This window comes from Penicillium manginii (assembly GCF_028828005.1).
Source record: "Penicillium manginii strain IBT 31320 chromosome Unknown utg000004l:1.0-7231830.0:1.0-7236170.0, whole genome shotgun sequence".
NCBI lineage: Eukaryota > Fungi > Ascomycota > Eurotiomycetes > Eurotiales > Aspergillaceae > Penicillium > Penicillium manginii.
In genome coordinates, this window is record NW_026643105.1 from 6,463,543 (window position 1) to 6,482,140 (window position 18,598).

Consider the following 18,598-nt stretch of genomic DNA (forward strand, 5'->3'; position numbering starts at 1 on the left):
TTATCCTACTACTTGGTATCCTACCCAGCCCTACCTAGGTAGTAGTATATTGAGTAATGACTTTGATTATTAGGATCAAGCAATTTGTATAGGCAGAATAGCTCCACTGAGGGCAGACTCGCTCGCGGGGTTCAGCCGGTCTTCGCAGAGCCTTATAGGGAACATGATCACGAGAGCACTTCTGGGACTGCTGTCCTGGCAGAAACACAGTGACTAACCGAGTCGATTGCGGATATGGAGCGCCGTAGATTATCACCGAGAACCTACCTAGGTAGGAGACAAAAAGTAGTAGTTTTGCGAATGAACGAAACACAATTATTGATTCCCCTGGGCCAATGCTAATAATACATGTGGATTCTTCAAACAATGCGCCATATCCATGCTCGTTATTCCCCCAACTCGAACAGTTGGAAAGAAAAAAAGATAAAAGAGCTGAGAAGAAAACATACTACATAAATGCAAACGAACCGGTGTCCGAAATGATGAATGGAAACGTTTCATACCAACAACCCGGAGAAGAAGAAAAAAAACGGAAAACCCCGGAGAAGGCGGCAAATGATAAGAAAAACTCAATGCAAAGTTCATCACCGGTCAAGCGCGGCGATGGACGGAACCTCAACAAATGCTTTCACAGAAAACGCCCTTATCCGTAGCCACGTGCAAATATATTCTTTGAAAAATGCGCCAGTTCCGAATGTGTGTGCTGAATGGGAAATCGAGGGATGGGGATTTTGTCAAATAGGCAAAGATGTTCGCCATAGAAACAGGAAAGGAAGGAAGAGAGAAAAAAAGGATGAGATGATGTGTCGAATGTGTTGTGCATGCGGCTGGGGGCAGAATTTGCACACCCCGCCGCCAGAGATTAGGTTTTCATAGCAGAGCGAGTAACCTGGCTTGCCATAGCGTACCACGGCAAAGATACGAGAAAGCCTCCGTTTTCATGCAAGGAGGTTTAATCGGAGTCCGCGTGCTGGCGCTTGAGTGCTGGCTCGTCTGTGCTGAGAGAGGGCTCGGATTCAGCGTATGATCGCTTTTTATTCCGAGTTTCTCTAGAAGGGGTCTCCGTGATGGCGCCCAGATCGAGATTGGGACCGGTAGACTTCCGCGTTGCCCGAGTGGATACTCTGGGGGAGTTGGTGGTGCGACGAGACCGAGATTGACGACGCGAAGCTGGAGCAGACCGTGCCATCGGGCGGGATGCAGTTCCTGGTGTAGGTGCAGGCGATGGGGCTGAATTGTCCTTTTCATTGGGGATGGGGGAGGCGGCTTTCTGGGGTGTTTCCAAGTCGACCGGTTCTTCCTGTTGGGGGGAGACGGGGGCAACATTTTCAGCCGATGTGTTGGCAGTGACGGGTTCATCATCTATTGTAACTGACTCGCCATTGGAAAGGCCGAGCAGAGAAGATGCTGCATCGTAGGTGGCAAGGTTGTATCTTCCGGAGTCATAGTTATGAAGGAGACTCTTGATACCAGCCCGAAGTTGGGGGTTTGGGTTGGAGATGTCAGCAAGGGAGACTCCGTTCTTGGTAAAATGCTCCATCGTCAATTGCCTGGTTAGATCCAGCATGGTGCTCTCGAGTTGCTTCTGTTTCTGTTCATCTTCACGTTTCTTGTTGAACTTGGCAGTGGAAATGAAGTCGAGGACAATCTCGCGAGAGCCGACGTCATCGTCCTGAGCGTTAAAATCCTCATCCCATGTTTGTTCGGGATCCCATCTGTGGGAGAGGGTTGTCGCCTTCTTTGGTCGACGAGGACGCCGCTCTTGCACCTGGCCATTAACAGTTTTTCTGATCACCAGATCATCGGAAGTAACATGGTTGGGACAAAGCCAGCCTTCGTAAGGGTTAGGGGGGCTTGGCCATGGGCGGGTCGAGGCAGTCTAGGTGGAAGCGGGATTCACAGTAGTCACAACGGATAATCGGACGCGAACCCTCAGAAGAAAGGCAGCACTTGTTACAGAGAATGACATGCCCGTTCTCCATCAACTTGGTTAGGTTGGGGTCATCGTAAAGAGGCGTCCTGTTGCTGTGGTCCTTGTCGGTCTTGGGAGGCTTAGTCAGCCTCGGCATGGTGGGGACGGATCTGTAGAAGGAATACGTCCTTTTCTCCTCCGGTGGATAGTGCGTATTGCTGCGGATCTCTTCGCCGACGCCCTCAAAATAGTCCTTGATACCCTGAGGTGGGGAGTATGAAGTTTTCCTTCGCTTGTGCTTGCCCCAGGCAATGGTGGTGGTGAGGCTGTTGCGCACGACGCAAGTCTCACAGAACCAGTCGCCCTTCGGTGGATTCTTCTTGTCCACCCGGGGTCGTAGGCAACCAAAATGGAAGGCATTCTCGCATGTATCGCAGCAAAGCAAATCACCCTCATCGTCGCAGATAGTGCAATAATCCGTGTTCTCCGGTACGTTACTATATGATTCATGTCAGTAAAAAGTAGTTTCTTTTCCTTCTGCTTTCCCCATCATCCGGGCGAATGAAAGAGAAAAAATGTAGCACATACATGGCATTCGGCATTTGTCGGCACTTGAAATCGCTAACCCACGAATTCTCATTGTCCGAGTAGCAAGAATTTGAGACATCAGACTCGGCACCAGAAACGGTAGTATCGAGGGACAGCGAACGAGCCCCATGGGGTAGTTGCTTTTCGCTCTCCTTCTCTCTTTCTTTCTCCGCCTCCTTTCCTTTCACCTTCGAACGCTCTTTGACAATGCGCTGCCGTCGTGGCTGGCCTACGCCCGAAGTGATAGTAGTTTCAGGCGTAGCAGCCGTTGCAGTAGACATCATGCTTTCGTCCTGCTGTTCACCACCAGAGGAGTAAGGATGCTGAATATCGTCCGGCTGTCCGCGCTGGGGACGAACGGAGCTGCTGTCGGCTAGAGTCTGGTCGGATTTGGCTCCTTGGGCTAGGCGGGCGCGCTTATCCCTTAGGCTCCCTTCAAGGGTAGAATCTGCTTCCCACTCTCGCCTGCGCTTGAAGGAATTCTCATTCACCCGGCAAGGCTTTTTCGCCCGCTTTAGCGGCGCGGTATTTGTTTTGCCGCTCAGGAATGCCTCCTCAAGCTTTGGGCCACTTGTGTCCCGGTAGATATCCGCCCGACTGAAGTTGGCAGACTCTGGCTCAAGGGACTTGGCAGATGACAAACTGGAATCGGTGGGGGAACCAGGACCAGCCAGGAGGCGAGGATTTTCAGCGGCATACGTTTGATACCACTTGCTTGCTTCATCCGTAGAATGGCGTAGCATAGTTTGAAGGGCGAGTTCCAGATTGTGATCTCTTTCATCGTTACCGATGTTGTGAACCAGTGACAATTTGAAGTCGTCACCTGAGATCTCAGACCAGTAGTGCACTAAGCTTAAAGCAACATCATCTTCACTTATGTTCACAGCACGAGTGACGGCAACTTCCAGAACGTGCTTGAGTTGGCTCACATCGTACTTCTCAGATCTGGGGACTGGAAGAGAGTTCAGGACGGTGAGGTAGTCAGGTTTGACGACTGACTGATCCTTGGACACCATAGTGTCGGCCATGGTAGCAATAGCAGTAGCAGGAGGTGACTGAGTCTGCGGTAAGTTGCGATGAGAAGGTGGGATCTGAGAACTAGGAACGGTGAGGTGAGTGGTGGGAGCGGTCAATGTGAGGACGGGAGAATTGATTTCCTCTAGGGGTGTGTCAAGAGGCGAGTTGAGAGTTGAATGAATGGAAGAGTGAACGGAAGGTTGAGTAGAGGGATTAATCGACTGGTGAATGGAAGGAAAGACAGAAGAGAGGTCGACTGCTTCCGACACTGGTGTCGCGAAATTGGTTTCATTCATGTCCTCTGGCTCGGCGTCCGTGTCTTCCACCTCCATGACCACACCCTCAACCGCGGTCTTGACCCCGGCCGTAGTTTCGGCCCCATTCATAGTATCATCATCGTCGTCGTCGTCGGCGCGCAATATTTCAGCCGCGATAGCTTCCTCTTCTGCGACGGGCGTGATCGGCGTATCGGTCGTGAGATCCTCATCGTCGTCGGTTCGTGAATATAATTTCGACACGCGTTTCAAACCAGACTTCGGGGTCTTTGGGCGAGGCTTCAGACCAACGCTCTTATATTCCGCAAGGGACGGGTACTGTCCGATCGGCTTCATGGTTCTGAGGTGTTCGTTCGGGGTGCGATCAAAGTCGTCGTCGGCATTCGCCCAAGATGGGCGCGCGAGGGCACAGGCAGGCTCTTCCCATGCAGAGACCTTGTGCGCTGGCAGGATCACGGTCGCATTGCCTAGCGAAGTCGATTCGACGCGTTTCTGACGCGGATTTCTCTGGAGCGTGCGAGGGATCGCGGGTTCAATGGGATAGGAATTATTAGCCCGGCGAGCGGACCGAGTCAAGCTGCCCATCGCGGTAGGCGGAACACCGCCCTGCTAGGGTTAGCGCCCACCTGGCACTCCCCCGTACTTCGTAACTATACTCCCTGTGTTAGAGCTGTTTCAGAGAATTCAGAGAAATGGTTCCAAGTAGTCGATGTTGATATTCATATTCATATAATTTGATTTCGATTTGGTGTTTTCGAATCCTGTAGTCGACTGAGCTGCCGGCTGTATTCACTCGCTTCTGGAAATGGTGCCAGTGTACTGTCTGGATATACCTTCGACGAAAAATGGGGTACAGCTGAAAGAATAAGCTCTCAATCAACGAAGAATGTTCAATGTAATCCGAGGCTCTCACGGATTTTGGGATTGTCTCGAATATTATCAGATGAACGCGAATACGAATGATCAAAGCCAGGAAATAAGTCGAATTTGGCAAGAAGCAGGCAGCCAGGCGAGGTGGAAGCAAACATCTAATATTGCACGATCACGCAGAACGTCTGGTTAGGTTTAAACCATTGGAGACTGCAGTTAAAATATCAGCATAATCGATTTTGATGAATTCAAATCATGGGAAGGCAATACTTCGAAGACAATACCGAAGATTGTTGGCCCGCTTGGTGGATGTAGATGGATAATGATGGTCGAGGGTTCCGGGCCACCTATAGTTCCAACATGACATAGTAGTGTTCTCTAGATTACTACTTGTAGGTCCTTAAGTCCCAGAAATAGTACAGATAAACCTTGGAAGGACTTGAAATACGTTCCAAGGTTTCTGGCAACAACCCTCCGCCTAGTACTACTAGTCTATGAGATGTAGATTCCCGACTACAATCTAGGAAGTAATCAGAATCTGCACTGGCAGCGTCTTTATTTCCGTAGGCTTATCTCTAAGGCTTTTCCTGCAGATAATTACATGATGACCCAAAAGTGCCATAGCACGTAGATCCTCAAATATTCCGACCGATACATCCACTCGTACTCGGAGCTCGGTGGGACATATACCGAAATCCACAATAAAGGGAAAGAGGACGTCGCCGCCAACCTCATACATGATCAGTCATCGGTTAAATAGTATTTTCTTGATTGGAATTGCCGGGAGATTCGTATAACCCAGTGGGAATTTTCGTCATTGGATATCTTTTTTTTAGACAGTTTTGGATTCGGAGTTTTCCAACACCATATCAATGTATATTGCATATTGCATATGGCATACAAGAGACGCTCAGGTCAATGCATTTACTCTTCACCACCGGTGGTCTTCTTCTTCTTGCTCTTGTTCTTCTTGTTACCGGTAGAACGGGCAAGGGGCTGCTCGAGGATCTTGAGGATCTCCTCATCCTCGATCTTCTTGTCGCTCTTGTACAGCTCCAGGTCGACGGCGTTGGGGGTGGCAAGCTTGGTGAGACCGTTCTTGGTGATGGCTACAGAGAAATGATTAGCGGATTGTCTTCCAATCGATTTAGATATGGTTCTTTCTTACCAACGGTGGTCAGCAGGCGAGACACGGGGGTGTTGTCAGCAGAACCGGCGGGCTCGTACTGGCGGACGACACCACTACGAACACACTCAACAACACCGACCTTGGCGGTCTTCTCATCCTCAAGCTGGCGCAAGCTGAAGGGGAAGGTACCGAACTTCTTGACGATCTCAGAGAGGACCTGGCGAGAGCTGGGACGCTTCAGGCCGTAGGTGGTAGTGGTACGGCGGTGCAGGGTAGCACGGTGGTCCAGGTTCTTGACCTTACCGTTGCCCAGAGTGAGGCCAACCTCAACACCCCAAACCTCACCGACCTCGGGGGTACCGTCACCACGGACACCGTCGCCGGGGGACAGGATAATCTTCTTGGCGCCCTCGATCTCGTTGCGGTCGAACACCCAGGAGGTAGTGTTCTCAATGACGTTGCAGCCGTAGGCCTTGGCGACCTTCTCCAGGAGAGAGGACATCTGGGCCTGGGTGGGAGCGCGCTGGGCAGCGGCCTTCTTCTTCTCCTCTTCGGTACCCTGGGCAAGCAGGCCGGGGGGAACCATGAGGCGGAGCAGAAGCTCATTGGCGTAGTGGGTAGCAACGACCAGGTCGGCCTCGGGGCCAGTGATGGGCTCCTTGGCGGCGTCCTTCTTGGGAACAACGACCATGTCGCAGACAATGGTACCGAAACCATCAATCTGAGCACCAAGCTGGATCTTGACGACCTCACCGGCCTTCAGGACGGTCTCGGCCTCGGCGACATCGGAGACCAGAGGGGTGTAGGGAGTCACATATGAGCTGGGAGAGATGGTGGTAGGGCTAGCGATACCTTTTTCGTGTTTCCATGAGATTTAGAATTCAAGATGATCGGAGCTGGCGGGGGAGGGGAAATGGGGAACCTACCCTTGGCGATCTTCTTGCCCTTGTAGACCTTGTTGATCTCCTCATCAAGGAGCTTGTCACCCTTCTGGCAGATCTCGACAATCTTCTCACCCTCAATGCAGAGGGCTAAAGAATCAAGGTTAGCCGGGAGCCTCGGAGGGCCATCATAGGGTAGCGAAGCGCAACATACGGGCGACGGCCTCGAGAACCTTGTGAGAAATCTGAGCAGCAGTCTTGTACTTGGTCAGAGTATCAGGGTTGTTGAGGGTGTAGTCTGAATTCAAATGAGAACAATTAGCATACCCAAAAGAAACAATGAAGCTCTTGAGGTTTGGGCGACAATGACAACCCACACAACGTCAGAGCTTTCGCGGGAACAGTAACAAGACATACCAACAGGTTGAACCTCGGGCGCTTTGTCTTCCGCCATTGTGTGAGTGGGTATCACGAGGATGCAAAAGGGGGGGGAATGAGTTAAGGTAAGAAGGGGGGGTTGTTAATAAGTAGATAGTGAAATCCACAAGAGCTTGAAAGGAAGTCAAGAGCAAGAGCAAGTCCTGTGCGGGCAAAACGCTCTCGTTGGTGGGGTTCGTCCCATTTTGGTGGCCTGAGAATTCAGGTTCCGTAGGGTTAACTATGTAACTAGTTACTTAGTTACAAGGGTGGGTAGGTGGAACAGACGTCATTACTGACGATTGTCACTCGTTACTCCAGCATCCAAAGACCCCGCTTTAAGTGACTTGCATTCTGGGGCAGTGTATTGTCTTTGCCAAATCTCGGAATCCAAGGTCGCGTGAGCTGCAGTTCCCAGCTCCAGCTTCCCCCCCTCTTGCCCTCGCTCTCGGACTCGGACTTCCCCTCTCGTCTTTGGCTTTTGCCTTTCCTTTTCCTTTCCCTTTCCAACCAAACATAATGAGGTCAACTCCATCCTTCTCTTTCCGTATACTAACCCATAATATCCGATATGCTACCCCATCCCCTTTCAAGGGCGAGCGGCCGTGGAACGAGCGGAAGCAACTCCTTTTGAACGAGCTCCACTACAACACTCGCTTCGGCAGCGATGCCTTCATCTGTCTTCAGGAAGTTCTCCACAATCAACTTGTGTATATTCACACGGGCTTGAATTCGAAATCGAAATCAAAATCTCTAGAATGGGCCTTTATCGGAGTTGGCCGGGATGATGGCCAACAGGCCGGAGAATACGCACCCATCTTCTACCAACCATCCGTCTGGAATCTTCAGTCGTGGGAGACGGTTTGGCTCTCCGAGACTCCTAACAAACCATCTAAAAGCTGGGACGCGGCCTCCACTCGCATTGTCACCATTGGTGTCTTTACTCATCGAAAAAGCGGGAATACAGTCCTCGCGATGAACACGCACCTGGATGACCAGGGCTCTCGCTCCCGGCTTGAAGCAGCGCGTATCATTCGTTCCAAGATCCATGAGTATAGGACTGGAGATTATAGGGGATTGATCTCCGGTAGTTTCTTGTCTGGGGATCTAAATAGCGAGGAGGATCAAGAAGCGTATCAGGATTTGACGGGGTCAGGGGACCTGCTCGATACCTTCAAATCGGTCGAACCTTTGCAACACTATGGAAATATCAATACTTTTACTGGATTTGGATATGATGCAGAGCCAGCGAAGCGAATCGACTATGTGCTCCTGGCCTCTGGTGGGAACCAGGAATGGCGGGTAGATGGGTATTCTGTATTGACCAACCGGTTCGATGACGGGGTATTCAACTCGGATCATCGTGCTGTGGTTGCTGATGTGACGCTATTGGGATGAATCAATGGAGGCGAGCACCCAGGTGGAGTCAATATGATGATACGAGTATCATTGCTACTAGTTGTTTATGACACTACTAGTATAGTGATTGTAGCTTTTTATACATACCAAGAGCACCAATAATGTTTCAAGCTGTAGCCCAACTGTAGGTATACCTAGATACCTGAAGTAGTTATTCTAAGAAGCTAAGTAGTTGATATCTGTAGATGCATACATTGCCAGTACTGAAATACTACTAGCACTACCACCTCATGGGTACTTGAGTCACCCGAAAATGAAAGTCAACACCTTATATTTAAGGCGGCAACACCAGCCTCGTGTCACATGATACCAGCATACCGATTCGACCGGTCCTGTTGCCGGCGCAGTGGGCAGCAGAAACGGTGAAGAAAATCCAGAGCTACAATTAATCTTCCCCTGTAGATCTAGGTTATCTGTCTCATAGCCACTGGTAGTTCTGTGTGCGTGGAGAGCGCGTTGATGCTCTGTACAGTCTTGTTTCTGACCGGGAGCGGACATCTCGTAATCCATTCTCTCCTTTGAACTTCTCCCACGCATCCACCGGCGGCGCGCCTTCACCACCCGCCACCAAAGCTCCAGCTCCAGACAGCTAGGACAAAGCATTTATCTGATCTCTTTCATTTGGAAGAGAACCCCGTGAATCACTTGATATTCTCGCGCGAGACCTATAGCATCCAGCCCTGGGTCCCTTAAAGCGCAATTGGCCTCCACCCCCCTTCGGCTCCGGTATGTTACTTTGCCCCCAGACCTTCATCATGATCACCTTACCCAAGAAGCTTCCCTCGCAATGCCCGTGGAAACACTTGGTCTGGGCACTCTCATGCTGTGGTATGCCCGCGACATTGCGTGGGTTGCGACACGGTCGTGGATCGACTCCGCATCCCGACAGCTTTGATCGCGCGATCGCGATCGCGATATCAATACCACCCAGTACCAATCGCTTTCGATATGGCCACTGGCTAACTGAATCAAACATTAATACAGGCTCGCTCAATGATGCTGCCATAAGTGCCCCGTTGCTACCTTAATCGCGTCGTGTGCGACTCACATCAACCATCCTTCCAAGCGACCCCGGATCACTCCTTCCCAACTCTTTATCGATCATGCCCTCCCCCGACTTCCAAAATGGCTCGCCGCCACAGGAGAAGTCCCCCTCCGACTCTCTGACTGGCGCTCAGATTGGCTCTGGCACATCCGATACGGGGGCCGGAGGCTTAGACTCCTTCGACACTGTGACCAGCCTGCCTGCCAATGGTCAAACCCCAGATGTCATTAGCGAGGGAAAACAGACTGCGAAATCCAAGCTCGGTGCATCTGGAGACGCCAATAATGATACCAATGGCACCCCACAATCCAATGGAACAAACGGTTCCGCGCAAAGTAGGAAACGGTCGCGCGATGGTTCCGTGATTCAATCAACCGACACATCAGGGACGTTGGCTGTCCGAACACGCGAGACGCCTGTGGAGAAGATCTTGCTGGAGCAGTATGTCAATCGCGAGTTTGAATATTCGGCAGCTACTGCGTGGCAAAACCCGAGCCAAGAATTGCAACAACAGAAGCGAGAAGAGCGGGATTTCTATCTGCAAATCCGCCGGGAGACACAGGGAAACCCGGCCGCACTATATGGGCTAGGCTATGAAGGATTTGGCAACCTACGCACCGATTTGCGCAATCAACATCCACAACTACTCTATCCAGCCAGCCGACGGCGCCCTGGGAACCGAAAGACACCAGAACTGCGGGTCTCGCGTCGGGATATGAAGATTCAAAATGAACAGACAGAGATCTTGTTCCCATTCGACTCGATATCGACTGGGAGAAAATTAAGATTCGAGATACTTTCACGTGGAACCTACACGACCGCGTCGTTTCACCCAATCTTTTTGCTGAAAAGTTGGTGGAGGACCTGGGACTTGCATTGGAGAGCTCTACACCTCTCACGCGTATGATTTCGCAGACCATCCAGGAGCAGCTGATGGATTACTATCCGCAAATGTTCATGCACGACGAACCGCTCGACCCCAGTCTCCCATATTCAGCGTACCGGAACGATGAGATGCGCATATTGATCAAGCTGAACATCACTATCGGGCAACATACTCTAATCGACCAGTTTGAATGGGATATCAATGATCCTCAAAACTCACCGGAAGAATTTGCCATGCGCATGACGAATGACCTTTCTCTGTCAGGAGAATTCACGACCGCCATCGCCCACTCTATTCGCGAGCAATCTCAGCTGTTCACCAAGTCCCTCTATATTGTCGCCCACCCGTTCGATGGTCGCCCCATCGAAGATCCCGATCTTAGTACCTCTTTCCTCCCGACTCCTGTTTCATCCGCCTTCCGACCTTTCCAAGCTGCCAAGGAGCACACCCCCTATCTCTACGAATTAAACGAGACCGATCTCGAACGTACCGAGATCTCTATATCCCGTGAACAACGCCGCCAGAAGCGATCCATCAATCGTCGTGGTGGCCCTGCTCTCCCTGATCTGAAGGATCGTCAACGAACGATTCGTACGCTGATCGTGTCGTCGGTCATCCCCAATTCGGCACAGACGTTTGAAGAAAGCAATGTCATCAAACGTTCTGTTTCTAGCCGTCGTCGTGGAATAGCCAGTCAGCGCGGAGAGGATGAATCAGATGACTTCGATAGTGACGACTCATCTGTCGGGTCTCCAGCAATTGGTCCCAACCTCGCTCAAGGAACCGCCCGCACACGAGGCATGAGAGGTGCCGCAACAGCAGCTCATGCGGCCCTTCGTGCCAGCCTAGGACAATCAGCAACACCAGAACCTGTTTTGCAGGAGCCTACCCGGATGTCTTCTCGGCGACAGCAGTACCGCGAAGAGAGCGTGGAAGAGCCCGAGAAATTGATTGTGAGACTGAAGATTCCCCGTAACAAGCTTATCGACCTTCGAAACGGCAAGAGCATTGTCAACACCCCCCAAATCCCCACGGTCCACACACCTGGAAGGATGGCACCTCCATCCGAAAAGCAACGACTCCACAACCAGAACGCACCATCACCACAACAACGTCAACCGCAAAGTGGAGCTGTCGACGCCCCGAATCCACCCCAACCTGGGGTTCCCGCTGTGAGTAGATATCAGATCTCTAAGATATTGTTTCCTGGCTGACCCCGGATATGTTCAGCCTCCACCACCCGGTTGGCTCCAAGAAGGCCTACAAAAGCTTAAGCAAGCTCACCCCAACGACTCGTTTGAGGGAGTTATGCGCTACTCCGCCGTAGACGTGGAAACTCTAGCCCCCGTGGCCAACCCTAACAACCTTCCAGCCGGCCAAAAAGTCAAATATCAGTATCTTCCCCGAATCCGCTGCTTGGATTGCCCTGGAAAGTTGTATACCCCCGGACCCATGACGACCGTCGACAACTTCGAGGTTCACCTTCGCAATCGACAACACAAAGAGCGCGTGGAGGAGCGTGTGCGATCTGGCGGCGGTGTCCCCATCAGAACTGACAGTGCCCACAGCGCTAGCGCAAGCCCGGCTCCCGGCGGCGTAACCTCGGCCAGCGCAAGCCCTGCCCTAGGCGCAGTTCCATCCCCAGCTCCTGGATCTGGATCTCAGCTTTAGTCATAATATTCCCTGATGAAGTCATGACAACGGCGTCCAGTGCGAGTTTGATCTCCCCGACTCACACATCTTCCTTTTATCACATGTACTTTCCTCCATGTTACATCTTTTGAACCCAAACTCTCCTAGTCCAAAGCACACATTAAAGCCTTTTTCATGTTTGTTGGAATTGTATAGGACTTGAAACTGCGGCGGTAGAGCGAATTGAATTGTGTTTCTTGTACCAGGAGTGGCGTTCGATGCCATTTGCATCCAAATGCTTTTTTTTGATTGTTTCTTCTAATTCTTTTTCTACTCGGCTCATGTGTAATATCAAGCTGACCAGGCTCTCAGTTGGAAAAGTAGTCTTCAAGTTGTTGGCCCTTTAAGTTTTCTGAAAGATTTTAACGTCATTTCAATTGTTCAATTACTAGTTTACAAAAGCACATTTGCAGACCGAAGTGAGCTTGAACAGTATAGTTGATGGCCCACTGAAAAACATTTGTCTCCCGAAGAAGCCAGTTGAATCACGCGTTCAGATTGAGAGGAGAAGTGCAAGAAAACGAGTTCAACTGAGGAATTTTGAATGCCTCGATCATCCCTGCGATTCAAATTAGCCAGAAAACAGCAAATGGTGAGCTCCACAATCAACTTACCAACGACTGCCGCCCACATCCCAAGTCCACACATGGATAAAGAAGCCAAGAAGTAAATAACATGCCAGATATTAATCGCAACCTGGAACCAGCCTCCAGAGATGAACCCACGAGCCCAGCGCTGGGTAGCCGAGCCATTTTTGATAACTTGTCCGGTGATTGGGTTGAACCCTTCTCCCTCCCCTGCTCGAATCGAATTCTTCTGTATGTCGAAGCCCAAAGCAAAGAGCGGGGGCAACGTGTAACTGAGATTGAGAAGCATCGAAGCGGCCATCACACTGACGAAACCGAAGTAATCGGGGATAGCTGCACCAATAATGAAAGCAATAATCCACCACAAGGGAACCAGGAGCGCATAAATGATTTTGCCTCGTCGGGTATCCATCGGGGGAACTTTGAAAATATCGACAAGGATATTGTTGTATACCACCTTGATGCCGATATTTCCGTAAAGTCCACCAGCAATCAAAGCAGCGATCAGAGTAACCATATTGCCCAAGGTTTGCCAGGCGTACATACTAACGCCCTGGTAGCTAGGGTTGAAACTGTATTGTCCTTGGAGATGATAAACGACACAGCCGTACGTGAGATAGACACTGTAAATGAAGAACTGGGCACTCCACATTGCCTTGATGAAGTCTTGAGGGCGTCGCATTTCGGCCATGAATTCGACGAAGAGTTGAGCACCGGCATAGGCCAACACACCAGAGAGCATACCATTCACGGATCCAACCAGACCATTCCCCGGAGGAATATTGTTGTAATGGATGATGGGTGGGTAAACACCATTCACGGGCGTGATAGTTGTTGGGTCAGTAGCACTCCCAGCAGATCCCAGAGTCGAGATCTGGAAATTTGGCGGCGTATTCGCCATCACGCCCATCGTCATGAAAATGACGAAGATATTCAGCCAAACGGCCAAATTTGCTATCCACCCATAGGCCTTCAGTGTCCGGATTTGAGTAATGAAGAAACCGGCAACGGCGAACAGAACTGGGCATACGGCGTAACATAGTTTGAATTTCGAGACTTGCGAGATATTTTCGCCGTATTGGATCGTCACTTGGCCTGTTATAAGTAACAGTCCAATACCCTGCATCACATTCGTGACATGGCGGCCTCCATGACCAAGTGTCCGAAATCCGAGATCGCCGTAGTTCTTTACTGGGAACTCGTAGCTGTCGACACCCATGTAGACGCGCCAGATGAGATATCCGGAATATCCTACCATCAGTCCGAATACTGTGTAGAAAGCGACACCTGGCGATTGATGAGTACTGGATAAATAGAATAATGATTTTGAGATTGTAGCTTCCTACCAGGTCCCCAACCCAAAGTCCCCATCGCAAAACCAGATCCATATGGTCCAAGAATATCGGTCGTGATCAGGTAGAAACCTAGCCAGAGATGTTAGCCCATAGGACCCCTGTCACAGCAACACAAATAAGACTCACAAGCACCCCACGAGGCAGACCTAAACGCCCGACTCGCATTCGTCCACTCTTCATCCGAGATGGCAAGTCTCTTCGTGCGATCGGTAAAATCTTCTTCAGTCAAATGTGTCGTAACAGATTGGTTCAGCGCATCGTTGTCACTCGACTTCCTAAAAAACTGTCGCACATTCAAAACAGGAGGTTCCAGTAGCTCTTGTTCAGCCCTAGTCTTTTCCGCAAAGTAGGTGTATTCCTCGAAGCTGACGCTAGCATCGTAAGGCTCACGAGCTTGGGGTTTGATCAAGCTGCTAGAAGGAGGGATTTCATTTGAATACAATGGAGGGTGAATATTCTCGTCGATCCCTTGTTTCTCCATGCTGAGATTTCATTCAAAGCGTACCTAGATATGTAGCTAGGATCTGAGAGAGGGGGATTGTTCACACAAAGGTATCCGAGAAAAACGGGGGAACTGTGTCACAAATACAACTTGAAATACTGGGGAATGCTAAGCATGTCCTGATCGTAAGGCCCGTGCGCTTAACATGGCGGTACTAACGAGTACAAGCACTTGGGGGCGTTCTCCACTAATGCTTGGGTCGGATAGAATTAATACGACCATGGTATTGTGTTCGATGTACTGTTGAATCGGACAACAAGAGGCGACCCTTGGGACCAGTGGTAAGCTACAAGAATACTAGTAATATTGCGAGATCATATAAGAGGACTTCTTCATTCCGTGATATCCAACTTATCTTTAAGGTCCAATCGTCTGGTTGCGATACGATAGTTACGAGCTGGGGGACTTGCTGCCGGCTTGACCCGGATATCTCGGGCCACCAACGGGGGACTGGTGAGAGACGGCTGGAAGGTGGAGTAGAAGGCCTGAGCGGAATTCGTCTACCCCTATGCTACTGATGAGACTAACGTTACATGCTATCAGAGGCCGCTAGTCAGCACCGTATGCTCGTGGCGGATTTCGGCTCGGAACTCGGTTGCCAAAAATCGGGTTGGGTACGTTGGCATCCATGGATACCGGTAGCATTCTATTGATTCAAGTGTCATCATTAATAACAAGCTTCTGGAATCTGGGGTTCAATCTTGAACAGTGTACTAGTGGTAACTGGACCGAGGCAAAGTTGAATTTGATTTTTTTTCAATATTCACAACCCTCTCTTTCTAGTGCTTTTCTTTCCTCTCTGCATCCTCCGTTCTTTCCCTTCATGTTTGGCATTCAGGTATAACCCGATCACATACTACCTGCTAGTAGGTATTCTGCCAGAGTGTATTGTGCCTGCCTCAAGATGTGACTTCCTCCTAGTGGTTTCCAGTTTTCAACTCTCAAATGGGTCTTCTTGGAAGAGACAAAAAAAAGCCAGCTGATTCTTTGGAAGGTTCAACTTGAATGTTTCTATATAAACCCATTCTCTAGCATGCCCTGAATGAGATGGTATCATCCATGATAAAAAAATTACTACCTATATGCTGTGCCCAGGTGAAAACTTCCTAGGTTCGAGTTAATAATCTTGGAAATTTGAAATTTTAGTTCCTGTCATCTTCAGGTGACTTTTTATCTTTTTTGCTTTATATAACTCTATACCCTAGTCCGCTTCAACTCGAAGGTGGACACATCTTTCGCGAACTTGAATGTGCCTCGGTAAATACCTGGGCACTGGCATGTACAAACTTGAAGGTTTATATACCGGTATAGTATAACAAACTATCTTCAAGTTCTTCCACATGTTTCTGCTTGGATGTGTAGTAGCTGACATTATATCTAATAATTTGTGACGAGGCCAGTTCATTTATTACTAGCTGCCATGGGCACAACATGGATTTCGAGTTGTTTTACAATTATTGAGGTGCGGGTGCGCAGCAGCAGGATTGGCGCGCAAGCCGGCATTCACCTTTCGGCTTTACCCCAATTGTAGAAGCAAATCAGGAGGCCAAACGTGTGAAGAAATTTTGAGACTTCAGATTAGCTGTTGCCTGCAAGAGCTACAATGCCACGATTCTTTTTGCATCATTACATGCATGTCCTTCGAACAAACTTATAGATAGATACTAGTGATTCGAATAACAGTCTACTAGTCACTTATTTCGCACAACAGGTAATTAATATTTCTAGATCAAGTATATTGATTTCCAAAATTGTCACCGACTAGTATAAATAGTATCCCAAATAATCTAATCCACTGGATACCGCGTACCGCCCTGTCGTCGAATCTCATCCATGATCTCCATCACTCGAATAGTCTCAGCTTGAGGAATTATGGAGCTCTCCAACTTGTCATCCAACACATCCAAAGCGATGTTATCGGCTTGGTACTGAAAGCCGCGCCCTGGAGCTTTGAAGTCATACATCTTTCCTTGGCCACGAGTGAGTTTACTATCAGCCTCTTTCCCAGGCTCTCCTCCAAAGATTGGGTAGACGGTGAAGCCCTCTGGTAACGAGGGACAACCACCATGGACCTCAATAGACCCAGCAGTACCGTATATACGAGCGAGTAAGTCAGGATTTCCGCTCGCCTTGGTCGTGGAAGTGAAAATCCCTTGTCTCCCTGGGTATTGAAGAATCGCACTGGTAGCCGTCTCGACATCTTCCCAGTGATCTTGCGAGGCAAGAATCTTCGGCTTCTCCCGATTTGCTGCGAGCCCGGGGTCATCAAGACCTAGCATCACCCATGTCAATGAGTAAATACCCATGTCGAGTAAAGAGCCTGCCCCCAGCGCGTTCTGGCGATAATACTTGTCCAAGGGTAAATTCGGAATGTCGAGTTCGGATCCAAAGTCGGATGTTGCTCGGAAAATCTCGCCAATTACTTTCTCTTGGTGGAGGAGACGCTGGAGCTCTAGGACTAGCGGTCGATGACGGAGCCACATTGCTTCGGCGATGAAGACTCCCTTCTTCTTGGCTGCGTCGAAAACTTCCTTCGCCTCACGGGCATTGAGAGTGAAAGGCTTCTCGCAGAGTACGTTTTTTCCTGCTGCGATGGCGTCCAGGCAATTTTTCTTGTGGAAGGCGTGTGGCGTTCCGATATAGACGACGTCGACATTCGGGTCCTGGTAGACTTCCTCGTAGCTACCATAGATGCTGGGATCCTCTTCTGGGCAGTACTTTTGGGCGAAGGATTTCCCCCTGTTCACGTCCGACGTTCCGATAGCTTGCACTATATGGCGAACCTTTGCATCTGGGCGAGACAGGATCAGATCGGACACATACCAGGAAGCAATTTTTCCCGTGGCTTTTACGAGTCAGTTCGCGGATTATCTTCATTTCCTTTGGTGCAGGGGCACATACTCAAGATACCCCAACGGATAGATGGAAGTTGTGACATAGTGCTCAAGAGGCGAAATTAGTGGGACCAAACAACTGGTCAGTGTGAAGAAGAAAACTTGCAGAAGTGCAGCCCCGGGTGCGAGCACCTTTATTGATGTCTTCGGAAACATGGAGCTGTATGGGTTGGCCCAGCGGCGAGTCAGATGCTGGTTATCAATCGCCGTCGGTTACCAGACCTGGTTATATTTTTAATAAACGAAGGGACACTACTAAGTGGACACCCCATTTGGCTATCTGAACACCATATCTGCTCATTTAGAAAATGTGCTGTATGTGTATTACCACAGGGATAAACCCAATTAAATAAACTAGTATTTTATACACACTTCAAAAGGTTTTTAGCAATAAGGTGTGGTGCGGTAGATATGGCTAGGATAGGGTATAGTTAGCTTCTGCTAGTGGATCTACCCGATCAGATTCCTAGGTATAATATTAGTTACTGAGATAGTTAGCACTGGTAGATACCTAGGTACCTACTCAGTTACCTACCCGAAGGTGAGAAAGTGGAATTCTGGCCTCCTACTGTAGTTCGTGGTAATACACATACAGCACCTTTTCTAAATGTACAGGATAGGGTGTTCAGATAGCCAAATGGGGTGTCCCCCTAGTAGTGCCCAAACGAAGTTCTCCGGCTTTGAAAGGAAATACTTCCCGCACCAGTTGTCAAATTAGTAGACCTTTGACCCACATCCCTTGATCGGATTTGATGTACCGATCCCCTTTTTACCCCGCAATTGCCTCATCAGACCGGATATAACCAGTAAAGGGGTTGTGGCTTCATCTCGCTATTCATTTCTATATTTGGTGTTTGACCAAGACGGCTACAATATTATTGGAAAATACTAGTATTGTTCGGCTTATGTTGGATGGTTAATTTACCCATCAACCAAGTAGGGCTACCGTCGGCTCTCTTATTCCGATCAGTGTCCGAGTCTCACCCCCCCTCCACTTTCGTCGTTAGCTCCTAAACGAAGCATTCTCAACGTGAGAATCGTTTTTCTGATTAAGATTCCAGGGATCGTTTCCAAACACATGCTGATTTGCCGTAGAGACCAAACAAACTTAAGCTACTAGTAGGTTCTC

General features: G+C 49.6%; 6 protein-coding genes across 6 annotated transcripts; 2 read left to right on the top strand and 4 right to left on the bottom strand.

The window, feature by feature from the left end:
- Positions 1-952: 952 nt before the first annotated feature.
- Positions 953-4,377, bottom strand: N7533_006119 (putative PHD finger domain protein; the record flags this gene model as incomplete). Its single annotated transcript, XM_057102769.1, has 3 exons — positions 953-1,833; positions 1,931-2,409; positions 2,501-4,377. The coding sequence occupies 3 exons, from the start codon at positions 4,375-4,377 to the stop codon at positions 953-955; spliced, it is 3,237 nt and encodes a 1,078-aa protein (XP_056962399.1).
- Positions 4,378-5,586: 1,209 nt separating this feature from the next.
- On the bottom strand, positions 5,587-7,126 carry N7533_006120 (curved DNA-binding protein (42 kDa protein); the record flags this gene model as incomplete). The annotated part of the gene is made up of 5 exons (XM_057102770.1): positions 5,587-5,771; positions 5,831-6,643; positions 6,718-6,822; positions 6,887-6,970; positions 7,090-7,126. 5 exons carry the CDS (start codon positions 7,124-7,126, stop codon positions 5,587-5,589), a joined length of 1,224 nt encoding a protein of 407 aa, XP_056962400.1.
- Positions 7,127-7,608: 482 nt separating this feature from the next.
- Positions 7,609-8,487, top strand: N7533_006121 (endonuclease/exonuclease/phosphatase family protein; the record flags this gene model as incomplete). The annotated part of the gene is made up of 1 exon (XM_057102771.1): positions 7,609-8,487. One exon carries the CDS (start codon positions 7,609-7,611, stop codon positions 8,485-8,487), a length of 879 nt encoding a protein of 292 aa, XP_056962401.1.
- A 1,124-nt stretch (positions 8,488-9,611) lies between these two features.
- Positions 9,612-12,110, top strand: N7533_006122 (SWI/SNF chromatin-remodeling complex subunit SNF5; the record flags this gene model as incomplete). Its single annotated transcript, XM_057102772.1, has 3 exons — positions 9,612-10,260; positions 10,290-11,611; positions 11,670-12,110. 3 exons carry the CDS (start codon positions 9,612-9,614, stop codon positions 12,108-12,110), a joined length of 2,412 nt encoding a protein of 803 aa, XP_056962402.1.
- Positions 12,111-12,616: 506 nt separating this feature from the next.
- Positions 12,617-14,554, bottom strand: N7533_006123 (putative amino acid transporter; the record flags this gene model as incomplete). Its single annotated transcript, XM_057102773.1, has 4 exons — positions 12,617-12,690; positions 12,746-14,005; positions 14,065-14,142; positions 14,200-14,554. The coding sequence occupies 4 exons, from the start codon at positions 14,552-14,554 to the stop codon at positions 12,617-12,619; spliced, it is 1,767 nt and encodes a 588-aa protein (XP_056962403.1).
- A 1,808-nt stretch (positions 14,555-16,362) lies between these two features.
- Positions 16,363-17,513, bottom strand: N7533_006124 (Gfo/Idh/MocA family protein; the record flags this gene model as incomplete). The annotated part of the gene is made up of 2 exons (XM_057102774.1): positions 16,363-17,420; positions 17,477-17,513. The coding sequence occupies 2 exons, from the start codon at positions 17,511-17,513 to the stop codon at positions 16,363-16,365; spliced, it is 1,095 nt and encodes a 364-aa protein (XP_056962404.1).
- Between the last annotated feature and the right edge of the window lie 1,085 nt (positions 17,514-18,598).